The sequence below is a fragment of the Danio rerio genome, chromosome 15 (genome assembly GCF_052040795.2).
Source record: "Danio rerio strain M-AB ecotype USA chromosome 15, GRCz13ab, whole genome shotgun sequence".
NCBI lineage: Eukaryota > Metazoa > Chordata > Actinopteri > Cypriniformes > Danionidae > Danio > Danio rerio.
In genome coordinates, this window is record NC_141035.1 from 28667701 (window position 1) to 28688295 (window position 20595).

Here is a 20595-nt window from a genome sequence, read left to right on the forward strand (position 1 = left end):
TATTTGTTGCTCTTACAACTGGGATTGACGACAAGACTTTTATCAGTTAATAATAAAATGGTAAAATGTAAACATTGTATCTTCAAGATTGCAACTTTCCCACAATGCCTTTATACTTGTTTTTGTCTGAATCCCTGTATTTGGCATTTAATATTGCGCTTATATAAACTATTAAGTATTACTTTTAACAATGTATTTTGTGACACCACGAAATAAATGATGGATCAAAACATAAAACGATAGACTTTTTATATAAATATTAATATCGACAAATTGCACAGCCCTAACACCAAACTCATTAGGACCAACTGTTCTTACTATTGACTTTACGTTCAGCTATGGGCTCAACCGACATGTGTGTAATTAATTAATTAATTGTTCAGTCCTACAAGATATATCATCCTGGGGTCTGGTCCTGTTTCTCAGTGTAGGACGTTTCAGTTAACCTTCTCATTACCAAAACAACTGCTGGCAGACCACAGCTTCACTCTTCTCTTATCTTCTTCAGGACCTCACATACATCATCAGCGCAGCTTTAATCAATGCTCACGTTATTCTCTGAAATGTCTTCCTTTGCTCGTGTTTCTGCCAAAATGACAGCAATCTGCAGTAGTGGCTGACATTAATGGTGGAAATGAGAAGAGGAGAGATAGAGATGTAAGTTTCGCCTGGTCATGATTGTGTTTGGATTACATATGTGTTGTCACTCACGTGGCGTGAGAGCTGCACGACTGGTGGGGGCGGCTGATCTCTCGCTCTATCAGTTGTTTCATGTTCGTTCCCTTTTTAACAGCCTCCACCACCTCTTCATTCTCTCTCTCTCTGTCTCTCTTAGACCTTTCTGTCCTTCGTTCACCCACTGCATCATTTTAAGGGGGCTGTAGTTTCCTTCTCTTTTCCCAAATGGCAGAGGGCAGGCAGTGTGTGTGTGTGTGTTTATGATCAGCATACGTATGTGGGGATACGGTGGTCCCTTGCTACAATTTGGTTCACTTTTCGAGGCCTCAAAGTTTCATGGATTATTTTCGTGAAATTTGACATGATTTTTTTCTACAAAGCATTGTGTTCTGCGTCCTGATTGGCTGTAGATCATTGTCAATCAATCTCCTCTGTGTCTCCTGTCCAGTACAGAATGCATTCAGCCTGCCAAATATACATAATTCTTCGAATGCTAACAATGTGACTCTGAAGTATTGTACTGTACAGTATGTTTGCAAGTTTTACCCACACAATGTCGACGAAACTTTTTGCACCGTCAAAGGCACATTTGTTAGCACCCAAAAGGCAGAGGAAGATGCTAACCATCGCACAAAAAGATGAACTTCTGAACATGCTAAAGGAAGGTAGAAGTTACGCAGCTGTCACGGAATAAATAAATAAAGATCAAATGGTTTTCGTCTTTAGTTTCATTCTATAATACTGGACTTATTTTTCTACGAAAGTTTGAGCCTTACAACATCTTTAATAATTGTAAAAAATAAAGCTGACTACTTCGCTGATTTTGGCTATTGCGGGTTATTTTTAGAATAAATCTCCTGCGAATTCAAAGGGGCGACTGTACTTGATGCAGTATATATTTTAATTAATCTAATTTAATTCAAATATTTTTTTTCTTTTTTTGGTGTGTATAAATAAGGGGAAAATAGGAGACTTGAGCTCCAGCGAGGGGGAGCTTGAGCTCCAACTCCTCCTCCTATAAGCTGTTTTAATGCGTACACCCACCCCACCACTAACCCAAACCCCCAGTGACATCACTTGTAGAAGAAGTGCAAGGAAGAAGGAGCTGGAGCTTAAACTCCGCCTTGCTGGAGCTCAGCTGTGCCCAAGTGGCTCTGCAGTGTGCACTGCTTGGAAAATAGGGATGTTCAACTAATCCGGTTGCAATACGTAGTACAGTGAATAACAAACATAAAAAAGGGAACAAAAAAAGTGTATTGTTCAAATTTGAAGATTTAAACCTGTAGGCTTAAAATAATTAGGTTTAGGTTAAAAAATTGTGTCATTTCCTATTACAGTTGCAGTGATTGTTACATTTTAGTTGCTAAAAACAGAATTGCTTGTAATGTTATAGGACAGTGGTATCAAACTCAATTCCTTTCAGCTTTGCAGATTTAAGCTTCAATCCCCTCCAATTCACACCTGCTTAATAGTCTCTAGTAGTCTTGAACGCCTTGATTAGCTGGATCAGCAGTGCTTGATTAGGGTTGGAGCAAATCTTTGCAGAGCTGTGGCCCTCCAGGAATTGAGTTTGATACAGTAGTTATAACATTGTATAAATGTAACTGTATTATCTGTAAAATTCTAAGTTTCAGGGTTTAGGTCATTGATTATCAACATTTAATTTAACTTTTGAAACCAAATGCAGAAACATCTAAATAAATAAATGTCGGCACAGTGGCTCAGTGGTAAGCTCTGTCGCATCACAGCAAAAAGGTCTCAGATTTAAGTCCAGTTGGCAAAAGAATAAATGAATAAATAAATAAGTAAATAAATAAATACAAGTTATTATTATTATTGTTATTATTATTAAAATCCAGAAAAAAATATATAATATAAAATATTGTAAAGAAAATGTTATGGATCCCTAAATTTTATTTTGGTTTGTTTATAAGACAGAAAAATAAGTAAAACAAATGAATATATATATATAAATAAAAACTATGCTATTTTAATTCTATTAATTAAATGCTAGAGATATTTATAATTAAATAATTATGAAAAAATCTGTACAGCTTTATTTTCTGAATTAAACCCACACAACACTTTTTGTTTCACTTTCCCTAAATACACAGTTTACTCAAAAATCTAAATTCTGTCATCATTTATACATTTTATTGTTTTAAACCTTTAAGTTTTTTTTATCTATTGAACGCACAAGAAGACATTTTTGAAAAAAGCTGAAAACCTGTAAACATTTTGTTTTTCCTACAATTGAAGTCAAGGGTTACAAGTTTTCAGCTTTCTTCAAAATGTCTTTTTTTGTGTTCAACAGAGTAAAGAAACTAACAAAGGTTTGGAACCACACGAGGGGGAGTAAATAGTAAGTAAATATTAAATTTTTGGTAAACTACCCCTTTAAAAATCCAAATACCCAATAATCCCAAACCACCACAGCAATAAGACAAAAGACCTGAGACCAAAACCAAACCTGAGACCCGACCGGACTGTGATATTTCAGTGTGTGCACCTTCTTCATACAACACACAAAAGCTGCTGTTTGATTGTGAGACAAAGATAGCATGAATGTGAATGTAGACAGAGGTGAAACTTACGCATCCACATCCGCCAACAGCTCCAGTTTCCTGGGGAAGATCTCAGAGAGGAGAACACGTGTGAATGAACGCCCCAAAGACTTCAACTGAGACTCTAAGTGCTAAAGGCAGAGAGAAAAGGAGAAAGAAAAAGGAATTGAATACTGATTGATACTCTTATTTACATATAAAAACAAGTAATTTCATGCACAGAGCTCAAGGTCAGAAATAACAGCCCACATCAAACAGTCCTGACAGTTTGGGAGGGGGGGGGAACGGAAAATCTTGCAAACTAAAATTTTCCAAATTTACTGAGGAACAAGAAAACCGCTTTCAATGGGCTAATGAGAATCTTCACAGGAGCGCTGATGCTGAACTTGTGTAAACAGCTTGTGTAAAGCCTTTATGCTCTTCAAAGCTTTAGTAACCACTATTGGTTCTGTGTAGCTAACATGAAACGGACAGCTTTCTTTAAAATAAATACATAAATAAATATAAAAATTTATAAATAAATAATAATAAAAAATCTTTAAGATACCTCAGTTGTAAATATATATATATATATATATATATATATATATATATATATATATATATATATATATATATATATATATATATATATATTTTTTTTTATTATTATTATTATTTATATATATATAAATATATTTATTATATATATTTTTTTGTTGCAATTATGATCTGATAAATTTGTAAGATGAATCTGTGCAACATTTTGTTAGCACATTTATTACGGGTCAGAATTACTTTTTTTTGGATTAACAGATTTTATCGATTTTGTTTTATTGAATTTGTTTTTGTTTTAACACTTTTTCATGATTTAAGATAAATCTTTTGTGTCTATCCATCAGATTATTTATTATACCTTTTTAAATCTGCAAAATTTGAGCTGTTATGGCATTGTAGCTAATTTAGTTCCCTGTGCCTTTAAAGTTGGTTCTCCCCGGCCACTGTCGTACCAGAGTCGTAGGCTTCACGTAGATAAACAGCACAGTGACAGACAAGAATGAAGCAGATCTCCCTTACTACAGCAAGAACTTCATCAACAGTTATTTAATATAAATCTTGTGGAGTCAATTCAAGCCTTTCTGCAACGAGTTGCACACAATTTCGTTTTTGCACGGTGAATGTGACAGAATACACATTAATATCCACTGCTGTATGGATATCCGTTATGTTAATGGACAGTACAAAATAAACCTGATTTAAGTCCACAAACCAGGATTGAAGTGTCTTCTTTTATAATTGACACTATGTGACTGATGAATATTTTATGATGATTGATCAAGGCAAGCTGCACAGATCTTTTAATCCCATTTGCTTTGCACACGTCATGTCTTGTGGATATGATTATACATATTACTACGGTGACATGTTAATACGCGGTTGTCAATCAATTCGGTGGGCGGATAAACCAAAACTCAAAATGGGAGGGATTTGGATCCTATTTTAAAGTCAGGAAATAAAAAAAAGACTTGTTGTCTTTATTACCCCAATATGACTGTACCTACACACACTATACCTACACACAGTTCTGTCTAAACAGCTCCCGAAAGATGATAAATATCATAGGCGCCCTGAATTATTGATTTAATAAACAGAATTATTAATTTAATAAGATTTGACTGTACACATTCACATATTGAATATATGTGCTAGCATTTAACAGTCATATAAAGTTACTATTTAAAAAAATATTTTTTAATGGTCTCAAAATAAACGTTCACTAATTATAAAAACTGTTCACTTTGATATTGTGATACCCAAAATCAATTTTAGTGTTTTAAAACCGTGTTGTCAACGTTTTATTTTATTATTCAGATAAAGTGTCACTTATCATCAGTCATTTAATAGTTATGTACCAATTGAAAGACAATAATAATCAAACTTTTAAGACATACTTTAAAAAAAGAATCAATAAATGGCTACGTAGTCCTTAGAAAACAGATATTATATATCATTTTATAGAAAGAAGAGGACTTTAAAAAGTGATTTATCTAGAACAACCATCCAGCTCAATTTAAGCCTAAGCTTGTAAAGATCACTGCTGTCCTGTTTAGAAAGTCTGTCTTATCTGACTGAACTGATATTAAAATGATTCACTGTCTAGCCGTCCACAAAGGCACAAAGGAAATAATTTTTGTCCATTCAATTCCTATTTTGGTGTTGCTAAGATAATGTCACAACTGAACTGGAGAGAAGGGGAAGATGGATGACTCATAAGAAAAAGGAACAAAATGGATAAACTGTGAAGTGAAAACAACATTGATGATAATCCGTTATCATCATCTCACTTTTAGTGTTGTTCAGTCAAACTTTGCAGGTACATTTCATGTATTTTAATTATTCAATGCACATATAAGACCGAAAATTGAGGGAGGTCAAAAGTTTGGGGTCAGTAAAAGCTTAAAATGTTTTAAAATAAGCTTCTCCTGCCCACCAAGGCTACATTTGCATTTATATATCTTCAAATATACAGTAAAATTTTTTAAATTGTGAAATGTTATTGCACAATAAAATAACTGTCTAAAAGTAGTTTATAAATTAATCATTTATTCCAGTGATTTTAAAGATGAATTTGCAGCTTTATTACTCCAATCTTCAGTCACATGGTCCTTCAGAAATCCCTCTAATGTTAATTAATATTATTACTATTATTATTATTAGTTATTAATGTTATTACTATTAATGGTAATAGTAATAAGAGCCATAATGACTGGAGTAATAATTTTATTTTAAACTACATACAATAAGAAAGCATTTACTGTATTTAAAATGTTAATAATTAACAATTAATTTTTTTTTACATTTAATAAATGCCACTTTGATGAACAAAATAATTTCTTTAAAAATAAATCATGAAAAAAATGACCCCAAACTGTTTTGTGCACATGATTCAGGAAAACATTGGAGCTGTGTGCATGTTATTTGAGGAATATGCAGGGTGAAGAATAGCATTAAATCTGGTTGTTTAAAGCAAAATTATGCAGTAAGATATTTCGTTCAATTAAAATTAAATACCCTGTTATTATAGGCTAATCTTCAATTGACCAAATTCACAATGAATTCCCATGAAATGTTTCCAGCTTTGAAAATTCCCAAAATTTTGCAACCCTATAAAAATCACCATGCTGAGCTGATTGGTTTTACATTGACTTCTGTATGTACAGAAATGGAATACATTGCTACACTTCTGACAATGGAAAAAACATACTCATCTGACTATCGTCATCAAGCTTTTTGAAGGGATAGTTCACTTAAAAACACAAATGGTCACATTTACTCACTCTTCCACTTGCCCCAAATCTGTTTGTGTTTCCTTCTTTCATTAAACACAAAGAAGACTTTTTTTTTTTAAATGTTGGAAACTGGTAACCTTTTATTTCCATAGTATTTATTTTTCCTACCATGGATGCCAATGGTTACCGGTTTCCAGTATTCTTCAAGATATCTTCTTTTGTATTTAACAAAAAAAAAGACAACAACTTGTATTCACTTGAATGTGAGCAAATGGTGCATATATATATATATATATATATATATATATATATATATATATATATATATATATATATATATATATATTAGGGATGTAACGGTATTGTAAATACCGTCATACCGCAATATTAATTTTTTTCGATATTACCGTAGTCGCATGACTCGGTAAAACTATAGGTCTTCTGAGAAAATTTGCTCAGGCGAATGAAGCGAACGGGAGGTACCGGAAACTACAATTCCCATCAGCCCAGGCTTGGCCATAATCCCTTGCGGTCTGTTGTCGCTACAGATCCAGTAATGCGGAAATGGAGTGTGCTGCTAGAAGCGGGGATCAAAAAGAGATGGAAAACCCTAAAGCGGGTGTTGTCGCCGCGCGCGTACTGAATAGTGGTGTTGTCGCGCGAGTTCTTATCAGCTGTGTTGTCGCGCGCGTACTGAATAGCGGTGTTGTCGCGCGCATACTGAATAGCGGTGTTGTCGCGTGCGTACTGAATAGCGGTGTTGTCGCGCGAGTTTTTATCAGCTGTTTTGTCGTGCGCGTACTGTAAAGCGGGGACGGAGGGTATGTCGCGTCGCGGGGGCACTTTTGATCATTTTGGAAGGGAACTTTCTATCCAAGACTAAAAAGGGCATGTGCACTGCACAGGTTGAGCACTGTGTGCGCACGTGCCTGCAAGTTGGGGAATACGACTAATAATCAGTCATGGGGACTGCAGAAACACAGCACACTGTTCAGATTGATGCAGACATAATATCTCTATCTCACTCATGGTTTGTCCTCTCAAGTGGGGGAAAGACAATGCACAACGTTACCCACTGCTGTCAACCTGGGCCAAGTCATATCTCTCTTGTCCCAGAAACCTCAGTCCCAAATGAGAGGGTTTTTTTTCTGTTGCAGGGGACATTGTAAATGCCCAGAGGTACCAGCTTTTACCAGATTATATTTATATGATAATTTTCCTTTAAACCCATCTCTATCTAAGTGAGTGAGTGATTAAATGTTGAATGTGATGAGTTTTCAAAACTACTAAATTGAAACTTAATTTTTTTACATGGTTTAATATTTTTTTGTTATTAAAATTGAAGTTCCTGTTTCAAAGCTTACAGATAGATGACTAATTTGTATGTCATTGACACTTTTGGCACTTTTTTGGAGTATTTTCATAAGTTTTGTTTTTTCCTGTAAATGATTCAATAAATACCGTACCGTGACATTCATACCGAGGTATTACCGTACCGTGAAATTCTGATACCGTTACATCCCTAATATATATATATATACATATTTTGTTTTGATGAACTGTCCCTTTACGGTAGCAAAAACTATTGGTAGGATAACAAAGACCACAAAGGGAAGTAGACAAGTTTTACATTTAGCTCCAATGCCCTAGGATAGCTTTCCTGAAAATATTCAGCATTTAGGCTAACTGTTCAAATTTAACTTTGGATTAAAGACATATCCCTTTAGCCAAGCTTCTGCATAATGTACCTCATGACTGCAGACTTACTAAAGCAAATTAATGTTTACCTTTGCTTGAAATGTTAGAAACAGCAGCTACGCTAATATTTCTCCATTTGCTTTCTATTTAACCAGAGATTAAGCATGATCACCGAAAGTAATCATCGCTAGAATTATATTCATCTTGATTGAATTCCATCATTACCCGCATGTTTCATCCCAGAACTGTACATTTCTGCAATGTGGACATTATTTTGACACAGTAACCATTGATAACCACTTTAATTGTGAGGTAGAATGACGGCTACTTTCTGCAAAGCTTTAAAATGCTATGATGATGAAAGCATTAAATAAATAATTGAGAATTTCATTTCTTTGGCAGAAAATAGCAAGAAACAAGTGATGTCTTGGCCCATTAGTGTTGCCAAATCTTACTAAAAAAGCCAGCAAATATGAACAAACCCATAAAAACCTAAACTTGAATGTTTTAATTTGGAAATACAGTCACTTTGCAGTATACTTAATAAACTGGATTGCTTAAAATACAAGATGATTGACAAGCTTTGCATTTAATATGAGTACATGGCAACTGTAACGCCGGGGAGTAACACCACAACTGATGGTAGGATCCAATATGCAGGTTTTATTCACAGTCAGGCAGGCAGTGGTCAATACGGGAGCAAACAGATATATGTAGACAATCCAGAATCGTAGTCAGTAAACAGGCAATAGGTCGTAAGGCAGGCGGCTAAACAGGATGACAAGGATAAACACGGTTAAGAACAAAACACGGGAAAACAAGACCAGGATAACGCGTTGTAATGTCACCTTACAGATAAACAAGACTCGGCAATGTGAATGAGTGTGTGTGCTGCTTAAATACTGTGTGTAATCAGTCTCTGAAAGTCCTCAGGTGTGAATGTAAATCAAGCTAAATGAGAAAGCAGGTGTGTGGGCAAAGAGCATGTATGAAGTTGAAGTCCATTAACTGGCAGATTTGTAGTTTCATGACTGAGGGTTTACCAGCGACATCTGGTGGTTTGTTCACTGGTAAACATGACAGAGCCCCCCCTCTAAGGAGTGGCTTCCAGACACTCCTAATACTGTTCAGGCGGGAGGTGGAGCGGAGGCGTAACTGGGGGAGGGATGGAGGGCCAGGACCATGCAGCGGGGGCGTACCTGGAGCGTGGAGCTGCGGAGGGCCTGGAGCATGGAGCTGCGGAGGGCCTGGAGCGTGGAGCTGCGGAGGGCCTGGAGCGTGGAGCTGCGGAGGGCCTGGAGCGTGGAGCTGCGGAGGGCCTGGAGCGTGGAGCTGCGGAGGGCCTGGAGCGTGGAGCTGCGGAGGGCCTGGAGCGTGGAGCTGCGGAGGGCCTGGAGCGTGGAGCTGCGGAGGGCCTGGAGCGTGGAACTGCAGTGGCCCTGGATCATGAGGCTGCGACCATTGAGGAAGCTTAGGAGGCGGTGGCCATTCAGGTAGTTCAGGCGGCGGCGGCCATTCAGGGAGTTCAGGCGGCGGCGGCCATTCAGGAAGCTCAGGAGGTGGCGGCCATTCAGGAAGCTCAGGAGGCGGCGGCCATTCAGGAAGCTCAGGAGGCGGCGGCCATTCAGGAAGCTCAGGAGGCGGCGGCCATTCAGGAAGCTCAGGCGGCGGCGGCCATTCAGGAAGCTCAGGCGGCGGCGGCCATTCAGGAAGCTCAGGCGGCGGCGGCCATTCAGGAAGCTCAGGCGGCGGCGGCCATTCAGGAAGCTCAGGCGGCGGCGGCCATTCAGGAAGCTCAGGCGGCGGCGGCCATTTAGGAAGCTCAGGCGGCGGCGGCCATTCAGTGAGCTCAGGAGGCGGCGGCCATTCAGCGAGCTCAGGAGGCGGCGGCCATTCAGCGAGCTCAGGAGGCGGCGGCTCTGGAGGGTCTGGCAGCTCTGGAGGGTCTGGCAGCTCTGGAGGGTCTGGCAGCTCTGGAGGGTCTGGCAGCACTGGAGGGTCTGGCAGCACTGGAGGTGGCGGTGGCAGCTCTGGAGGGTCTGACAGCACTGGATGGTCTGGCAGCACTGGAGGGTCTGGCAGCACTGGAGGTGGCAGTGGCAGCTCTGGAGGTGGCAGTGGCAGCTCTGGCAGTGGCAGTGGCAGCTCTGGCAGTAACAGCTCTGGTGGTGGCAGCTCTGGCAGTAACAGTTCTGGTGGTGGCATCAGCTCTTGTAACTCAGGTGGTGGTGGCCATTCTGGTGGCTCAGGTGATGGTATTTCAGGAACTGAAACAGGAACTATGGCAGGAACGGACAAGGAACAGGAAACCATCTTGTGAGCAGGTGGCAGATTGGCGCTTACCACATTGTGAGCTGGAGGGCTGGTTGTGACCACATTGTGAGCTGGAGGACTGGAGTCGGCCATCTTGTGAGCTGGAGGACTGGAGTCGGCCATCTTGTGAGCTGGAGGACTGGAGTCGGCCATCTTGTGAGCTGGAGGACTGGAGTCGGCCATCTTGTGAGCTGGAGGACTGGAGTCGGCCATCTTGTGAGCTGGAGGACTGGAGTCGGCCATCTTGTGAGCTGGAGGACTGGAGTCGGCCATCTTGTGAGCTGGGAGTGTGGTGATGGAATGAGCAGCAAGCCCCGTTGCCAGCGGGTCTTGCTGTCCTTTGCCCCCCCCCAAAAAATATTTAGGGGTGTCCTCCACCTCTCCTACAGTGAAGGGGGACCCACTCATTTGAAGTGCAAGATCAATATAACCTTCTAGAGTCCCGTGGGGGTCATGCAAAGGCATTGTGGAATATAGGGGCTCAGAAAGTCCTCCACGAAAGAAAATCATTAGGCATAAGTCATCCAAAGATGTTAAATGGGCTACCTGGATGAAGTCCTCCACGTATTCCTCTATAGACCGGGCTTCCTGACGCAGACACATGATCTTGATACCCGCTGAATCCATTGTGTGGCCGAGTCTTCTGTAACGCCGGGGAGTAACACCACAACTGATGGTAGGATCCAATATGCAGGTTTTATTCACAGTCAGGCAAGCAGTGGTCAATACGGGAGCAAACAGATATATGTAGACAATCCAGAATCGTAGTCAGTAAACAGGCAATAGGTCGTAAGGCAGGCGGCTAAACAGGATGACAAGGATAAACACGGCTAAGAACAAAACACGGGAAAACAAGACCAGGATAACGCGTTGTAATGTCACCTTACAGATAAACAAGACTCGGCAATGTGAATGAGTGAGTGTGCTGCTTAAATACTGTGTGTAATCAGTCTCTGAAAGTCCTCAGGTGTGAATGTAAATCAAGCTAAATGAGAAAGCAGGTGTGTGGGCAAAGAGCATGTATGAAGTTGAAGTCCATTAACTGGCAGATTTGTAGTTTCATGACTGAGGGTTTACCAGCGACATCTGGTGGTTTGTTCACTGGTAAACATGACAGCAACCATCTCATAAGTGTTTTCCTTGATTTATATCATTAATAAAAAAAATTCTTGACAACCTTTTTTTGCACATTTGCAATGTTTAGGCCTTATTAAAGTGAGAAAAGTTGTCAAAATCTAAGTGTGAAAAGGTCTGTTACATGTAGTAAAACAAACACATCTATTCTTTGTTAAGAATTTACATTTTCACAGATCTCTTCTGGTATAATTTTACCTTCACAGGAAGTCCACAACTTAATACTAAAGTGTATAAATGACTGTTAAGTGCAAAGAGCTGTTAAAATAAATCCCACTGTCAGTGATGCAGGTGGCACAGAAATTACACACTTCACCTTTAATTGAACAACACAAGTCATTGGCAGTCCCTACGATACAACAGAAGTCTGACTGTTTTTATGTAAACATATTGCAATGCACCTTTATTTGTTTATTAACCATCAATGCTAATGATTCATTCCCCAGTGAGCAGCAGGGGGAAAGTGAATAATAACACATTTCCCGCTCACTTCAGGATAAAGTGATGCATTACTAGACTCTCCCCACACACTTTGAAGTGTGAAACCCAGTGGACCACAAATATACCAGCAAAAAACCCCAGACATCAGTGAGGAGGTGTTCAGGTGAATGGGCGGCTTCAAAGAACAACCATAAGAAAAAAAAGGAAGGGTAGTGACAGGGAAATAGCAGACTATACTCTTCTCAGCTTGCCTAGGTAATCTTGAAGGTAATAATTACTTTTATATGACAAATAGGGAATATGTGTTATATGGATCAAGACTCAGTTATTCAATAAAAGCAAATCTTAAAAATGTCTTTCAATTATTTTTTATTTTATCATGATTTAAGTTCATTCATGCTTTTCTTTGATTTAAATAAATGTTGGTTCTCAAATGGTTTCAAAAAAGTGCACATTTAAAAAAAATATATATTTATTTGATTATTTATCTATGTTTCCGTAGAAATTGTATTTGAATTACACATACAATTTGTATTATTATTGTATTCATTGCAATTTAAGGCTCCTTTACACTAATACGTTTTAGTTTTAAAACAGTGTTTTAAAACAAAAACAATCCACATCTACACTGGCATTTCATCTAGCGTTTATGAAAAGCTTCCCGACCACACCATGCCACTGAAAATGCACATCACGTGACCATACACACTGGCCTGCGCTGCCGCGTATGCGGAGGTCTGAGCCCCAGGCAGTCAGCGGGTGCTTCGAGCACACCATGTCAGACAGTTCATCAAAAATTTACTGATGAATCTCATCTCACTATAATTATTAAACTTGATACTTAATTCATCTTGTCTCTATCTAACAACTCTTCTGTCTTTTGAATCTATCACTTTTTCTTAGGTAATGTGTTTTGGCTGAGCGCAAAGATAAGTTAATCTAATTAATTGAGTTAATATAATTATTGTAACCACATACACTGATTCTGCACATTTGACTGATTCTTGCTTTTATTTCCTATATTTTATAATCTTATTGTATGTTATACTTTTATAATGGCCATTATTGATTATTAAAACTGATATTCAGCAAAAGAGAGAGAGACGGGGTATGTTTAGTATTTTCCACTGAAAATGAAAGAAGGCAGTTATGTTACACGCTCCATTTTGTTCTAAATATGCATCCAGTGAAGATGATGGTCTTATAAATATGCAGCTACACGATGCCTCAACATCTTTGGTATCTGTTAAGTTGTTAATATCAAAATGATACTAGTGGGTAGTACGTTCGCCTCACAGCAAGAAGGTCGCTGGTTCAAGCCTCGGCTGGGTCAGTTGGAATTTCTGTGTGGAGTTTGCATGTTCTCCCCGTGTTTGTGTGGGTTTCCAACAGGTGCTACGGTTTCCCCCACAAGTCCAAAACATGTGGTACAGGTAAATTGGCTAGGCTAAATTGTCCGTAGTGTACAGTATGTGTGTGAATGAGTGTGTATGGATGTGATGGGTTGCAACTGGAAGGGCATCCGCTGACTAAAACATATGCTGGATAAGTTGGTGGTTCATTCCGCTATGGCTAAGCAGATTAATAAAGGGACTAAGCTGAAAAGAAAATGAATGACTGAACGAAATAAGCAGTTTGTTATGTAATGTTTTTATTTTATTGTTAAGAAACTATATCTGAAACTACATAGCCTGAAGGGTGACGTGAATGATGCTATAAAGTACATTGTTCCCTGTAGATTTACCAGACGTGTTCTTAAGAGATTGTCTTTCGTATCAAACTTGCTAAGTCTGAACTTACAAGGAAAGGATGCAAGACTGAACTGCAGCCATGCCACCATTTTCAGATGTCTCTGTTTTCCCCCATCCACACTCACACGGAGCTGCAGTATTTTAAAACCAAAATGGCATCTTCAGCATTTTCAAAAGGTTTTCATGGCTCAAGAACTCCAGGGTAGTGTGGACGGAAGACGTAACTGCAGCTAAACATATGCGTTTTAAAACTAAAATGTATAGTGTAAATGGGGCCTTAATATCTCTATTAACCCTCCCTCCACTTCTTCCAAACTAGTTTGATTTTCATTCCTCTGCTGAACACAAAAGAATATATTTTAAAGGAAGCTGTACACCTGTAATAGTTTATTTTTATGGTATTAATTTTACCTAAAATGGAAGTCAATTGTTAAATGTTTTCAGCTTTCTTCATATTATCTTCTTTATTGTTCAAAACATATAATAAACTCAAGTATTTAGAATCATTTGAAGGCGAGTAAATATTAAATACATTTACATTTTTGGGTGAACTATCCCTTAAAAATAAATTTGCATCACAAAACGCTTAATACAAATTTTATTTCAACCACAACTAATGTTGAATGCATGTTTTCTCCTTCCATTCTTTATTTACTTTCGACTAGACGTAATTACATGGCCACTTCCATACAATAACTTCAATTTAGCATTGTTTGTCAGATCAGACCAGACGCCTATTTTAGAATGCAGCCCAGCAGTTGAGAAGCACTGATCAAAAAGGCACTCCAACAGGAATGCGTCATGAGATTCAGGGATAGAAAAAAAACACTGAGGAGAGCTACAGAGATCTCCCTCAGAATCGCCATCCACTGTCTGTTTATCTAGATGCTGAATTCATCTCACTCGTCTTGTTTATGCACACCAGTTAAAAAGGATGAAACGGCAAAGAAAGGAAATCTGCCAAAACAAAGTCCAATCCAAACACATACAAATGAACAGATGAAAACAGGCAGAGAACAAACAGAGAAGGATCTGAATGAGAAGTAGAGGAAGAGAGTGAGATGACCTGCCCCTCACAAAATATTCCATTAACACCCCTGTTGAACCTTCCTCCTGGCCAAATGCCGCAGGGTGTGTGTGTCTGTTTCGGTGCACATGTAGGACAGCCTAATCTTTAATCTTTTCTAATCTTTGATAAAAAACATACTGTAGGACAATAGGTAGCAGATGGTCTTACCTCTAAAATTTTGGGGTTGCCCTGACGACCAAGGGTGCCTAGGATGAGCCCCCACCTCTGTGCTGAGCGGGCACTCTCGATGGCTTTCAGTCTGGTGGCCCGCATTGCATCATGGTCATAATATTCTCGAGAAAACACTTTACTGTATGGGTCATACCTGCAGGTATGGAGGACAACAATGAGACACTAATCAAACAGATACTAATCAAAAATTAACTTTCCACTATGACAGCAGGGTGTTGCTGTTGGTCTAGATTGCTTGGATCCAAATTGTAAATCCCACAAAGTACAACCTTGGAACATCCACACTTTGTTGGGTACACCTCACTAGTACTGGATTGGACCTCATTTTGCCTTCAGAACTGCCTTAATCCTTCGTGGCATAGATTCAACAAGGTACTGGAAATATTCTGGAGATTTTGCTCCATATTGACATGATAGCATCACACAGTTGTTGCAGATTTGTCGATTGCATATACAAGATGCAGAACTCCCATTTCACCACATCCCTAAACTAATCTATTGGATTGAGATTTGATGACTGTGGAGGCTATTTAAGTCTCCAGTCTGAGATGATTCACGCTTTATGACATGGCGTGTTATCCTGCTGGAAGCAGCCACCAAAAGTTAAGTACACTGTGGCCTTAAAGTGATGGACATGGTCAGCAACAATACTCGGGTTAGCTGTGGCATGGACACAAAGCTCAATTAGTACTAATGGGCCCAAAGTGTGCTGAGAAAATATCCCCCACACCATTACACCACCACCAATATCAGCCTGAACTGTTGTTATAAGGCAGGATGGATCCATGCTTTCATGTTGTTGATGCCAAATTTTGACCCTTCCATTCGAATACTGCAGCAGAAGACTCATCGAGACCAGGCAACATTTTTCCAATTTTCTATTGTCCAATTTTGGTGAGCCTGTGCGATTTGTGGCCTCAGTTTCCTTTTCTTAGCTGACGGGAGTGGCACCAGCTGTAGTCTTCTGTTGTTTGCCATTCTCACCTTTCTTCCCCATCTTAAAGCTCGGTTTGAACTGCAGTAGATCGCCTTGACCATGTCTAAATGCATTGAGTCTCTGCCATGTAATGGGCTGATAAGACATTTGCGTTAAAGAGCAGTTGGACAAATGTACCTAATAAAGTGGCCTGTGTGTGTATGCAAAATGTTCTTTTTTTCCACAATAAAATGCAGGAAAACCAAATGTTTCACTTGTGTTCTGCTTGTGTTTCCAACAACTGAATGCATTCATGTGGTATTTCTTTAATGGTTGTTCTGACATTTTTTTTGGCCGAGCTGTCAGAGAAAGTTTGCAAAAAAATATGGTCAATTGACTAGGGATATTGCGATTTCACACTGCGGAAATATAGTGCTTAAAAAATGAGTATCTTTCGCAATCCAAAAAAAACAAAAAACTAATAGAAGCTTATCAGCAGCATACCATATGAATATACACAATGACACAGAAAAAATATATAATAATAATAATAATAATAAAGATAATGATAATTTCATTTGAAATAACATTTCAATAACCTAAAAATGCTAATTTACCCTCAAGTAGATCCAAACATCTGGATATTCTGAAAATTGCTGGATTGTAGTAGCCATTGACATTCATAAATTCTATGAAGGTCAGCGGTTAACATTTGAAAAAAAAGTCTTCAAAATATTTTGTTTTGTGTTCAGTTAAAGAAATAAACCCAACCAGGTACTTGTGGAAGTGGAACGTATGGAGACTGAGTAATGGCACGTTTCCACTGAGTGGTACAGTACAGTACGGTAAGGGTCGGTACGGGTTACCTTTATCAGGCTTGCGTTATATAAAATATATAAAATTATATAAAATTATATAAAATAAATAAACAAATGCAACATTTATGAACACATACAGACCCTTATAGTCTGCGATATGTTACCACTTACAGAAAAACTACACACAGCATACATTTTAGTCCTTATTAAGGATCAAAAACAACACAAAATATCACCCAGAGTCAGTGTAAATCTCTCATCTGTGTCTGTAATCTTCAGCAGCAAGTGTAACCTCTAGTTAGAAAGTAATTCTGTCATTCTGAGTTCCTTTGTTTTTTCCCGCTTCATTCTCGCGTTTATTCCTTTCTAACAGGATCGGATATCAGATTGCTTAAATTCATTGATCACGAGCATACTAATAGGAGCTTAAAAAGTTTGTTATTTCAAATACAGACAAGATCGCTAGCTCTGTGGACAAAGTGAAACCGCTCGCACTTTTAGATGGGCTCATAAAACAACAACAGGGCCCAGCAGATTATGTTCTTCCTGGCTGTTCATCAAGACGATGACAAGGTTTCTTTGAGCCCGGGCTGACCAAGGCTCATTATTATATGTATAAATTATTATGGTGCAATGTCTCTGCTGTGTATTTAAAACCATACCGAATCACTCAGTTGAAACGGGCCACTTATGAAATTTTTAGGTGAGCTTTCCGAAAGTTTAAATAACCCTGAAAAATGTTGAAGACTACAAGCCATGATAATAATGATACTTGCTGTAGTAAACGTTGGTTTGGTTTACCTGTAGGCAGGTGTGTCTGGGTTGGCAATCATGATGGATTCCAAATGAAATCTTCCATCCCCAAGATATCTATAGACAGAAACACAACTCTATCAGAGAGACAATCTGAGTGTGCACAAAGAATATAACTCCGCTAACCCCTTCTTCTCTCTGGGATTTGTGTTTGAAAATATAAAGGCCAACAGGTCTCGGCCTAGAGGATGGGTAAACCGGATCAGCACCCTCCTAACATTGAACAAGCGATCAGAGCAAGACCTACTCACTCTAGCCGGAAAGCAAGTTATAGACATGGAGGCTGTTGGGCTACTATCCAAATACTCCACAAATAAACCCCTCCATGATATGATTAGGTCATAACGCGGACAGCATGCAAACAGAACTTAATATTCTGATTATCCTCTGCTGTGCTGACAGGAGAAGACCTGCCATAGGTAATGAGAGTATAGATTAACCTGGCAAAGCTGATGGACACCCAAAGGAACGTAGCCACAATTAGAAAAGCTAATTAAGACACGTTTATTAAACACTATGGAACATACTGTGGGTGGGATCCCAGAGGGCCCACTAGAGCAAAAGCTAAACCAGTCATCCTTCACTCGCACATACTTACAGCAACAGAAAAAACATCCCTTAGTGTTTATTCCCCAAGTCCCTCTTATAGGAAGTCCTATTTTACAATTCTCACTAATAATAAGCCATTAACTAGGACTTTTAGCTCATTAAACTCTTAGTTTGCTGCTTATTAATAGTTATTAAGGTAGTAGTTGGGTTTAGATATTGGGTAGGATTAGGGATGTAGAATAGAATCATGAATAACATGCACTTTACATGTATAAATAGACCAATATCTTAAAAATAAGGCACTAGTTAATAGTGAGAATTGGTACTTTTTGGTTTTCCTGCCTCGTATACACTAATAAAAACTGATTTCAGACAGTACGGATACAAGATAAACTATATTAGTACCATGAGTCCTTGGTTTACATTGATATTATAAAGATTGTACGGAGCAATCAGCTATACTCTTGCAGAAGCATGTAAAATTTCTCGGGAGAATGCAAAACTCCTGTGAGAGATGTTTCTTCGAGGGCACAAGACACTCCTTGGGTACTCTTGTGTAGAAGTTTCTTGGGGGAAACCAATACTCGAAAGAATACAAAGTTTCTTGGAGAAACGCAATACTTTTGGAAGAGAACACAACGTTTCTGGGAGGACGCAAAACTCTTATGAGAAAGCACAAAATGCTGTGTTAGTGACCGCAAAGTTTCTCGGGGAACAAAATACAAAATTTTGTGAGTGGTACGCAACTGTTTTTTTTTTTTGTTAGAGAAAGTGCTCAGTGCAATGCAAAACGTATGAAAGAGAACCCAAAGTTCCTCAAGAAAGAGCATTAGTTTTACAAAAGAATTCTTGGAGAAAAGTAGTCATTTTGGAAGAAAACACAAAGTTTCTAGAGGGAACGCAATACTTTTGGGGGAGACCACACTGTTTCTTTAGAGAATTTCAATACTCATGAAAAAGAATGCAACATTTCTCAGGGAAACTAAACTAAATTGTGGAAAAAAACTAAATAAATGAAGTAATACTGTATGTCTTGACCAGAGATGGGTATAATTCCTAAACTAAAGTTTACATAGTTACTAAAGTTAACTAAATTCAGTTTAAATGCGTTACTTACGCTACAAATATAGTTTTAGCAAGAAAAAAATGCACCTTTTAATTCACGTTTTCTGCTGCAACGTTAGTGAATGAACTTTCACTTTTAATTTTTTAATTTGCTGGAGAACGCAAGCTGAAATGGCCGCTAATGAGAGTGTTTTCCGTTTCAAGTGGAAATATAGACATTACTTTGATTTTAAAAACAAGTGTATTACTGTGCAGTTTGTCCAGTCTCTAAAAACTTTGGACTGCTTTTAACTCGATCAGCAGCTTGTTCAAAACACTTGAGCAGAAAGCATTCTAGGACAATACTCATCGCCAAGGAGGACACCGGTGCCCAAAAACACAGCAGTCCAAATTGGATTTGTGTGAAGGATTGGGAGAGAAGGTAACTTCGAAATATCTGAAGAGAAGAGTATCTGCTTATGGGGCCATTCAATATTGCATAGTGGGCACACACAAGTTTGTTGTTTAAAACGGAGGCCCACGGCTTACGCACGCATATTGGGAGCGATGCACACATGGCGTTGAAGTAATGCGGTTACGTATTCCAGATTTCATGTTTTCAACATTTGAGCGTTTACAGTATGTATCCACAACATATGACATAGTGAGCTAAGTGTTTTTCCTACTATGAATGTCAATGGTTACAGATATGCAGTTTTCTTCAAAATGTCTCCTTTTGTGTTCAAAAGAAAAAGAAAAAAAAAGACAACCGGGTTTGATACAAGTGAAGATTAAGTAAATGATGAGAGAAACACCTTTTTAAATCTTTTGAATTTGTCAAGTTGCTGTGTTAAACCCATGGCATTGTTTTCAGTGAATATTAAATTACTGAAAGAGCTGCAGTTTATTTTGTATTGTTTTATATGTTTTACATGTTTTGAAAGAAACTTTAGAGTACTTTGTATATGGAGTAATCAGTAATGTAATCAAATGACAATATTTTAGTAGTAGTCAGTAACTTGTAATCTATCACTTTTTTTAAGTAACTTACCCAACACTGGTCCTGACTGAGAAAGTATGACTTTCTCAGAAAAGAAAAATAGAAAAATGTGTTGTTTTTTTCAGTGCAACGACCCATCCGATTTTATTTTAGGACTTCCCACCAACCATGAACTAAATGCACATACTTATAGGATTTCACAATGAAATATGCATTTATGTTGCCTTAAATAACCACTGACTTCCCACTCCCTTTCACTGTACTACTTCGCAAAGGCTGTGATTATTAGCTGCCGGACAAAGTCATTCACCAACAAACACCCTCTCCACACATTTTTCTCTTTCCT

At 38.4% G+C, this 20595-nt stretch overlaps 1 protein-coding gene across 5 annotated transcripts in view; it reads right to left on the reverse strand.

The window, feature by feature from the left end:
• Positions 1-20595, reverse strand: part of dph1 (diphthamide biosynthesis 1) — a 186655-nt gene that overhangs the window by 48294 nt on the left and 117766 nt on the right. For all 5 annotated transcript variants that reach the window (NM_001017861.1, XM_087282953.1, XM_087282951.1 and 2 more), the window contains 3 exon segments: positions 3273-3373; positions 15086-15242; positions 17645-17713. In NM_001017861.1, the coding sequence (NP_001017861.1) occupies positions 3273-3373; positions 15086-15242; positions 17645-17713 (327 nt within the window).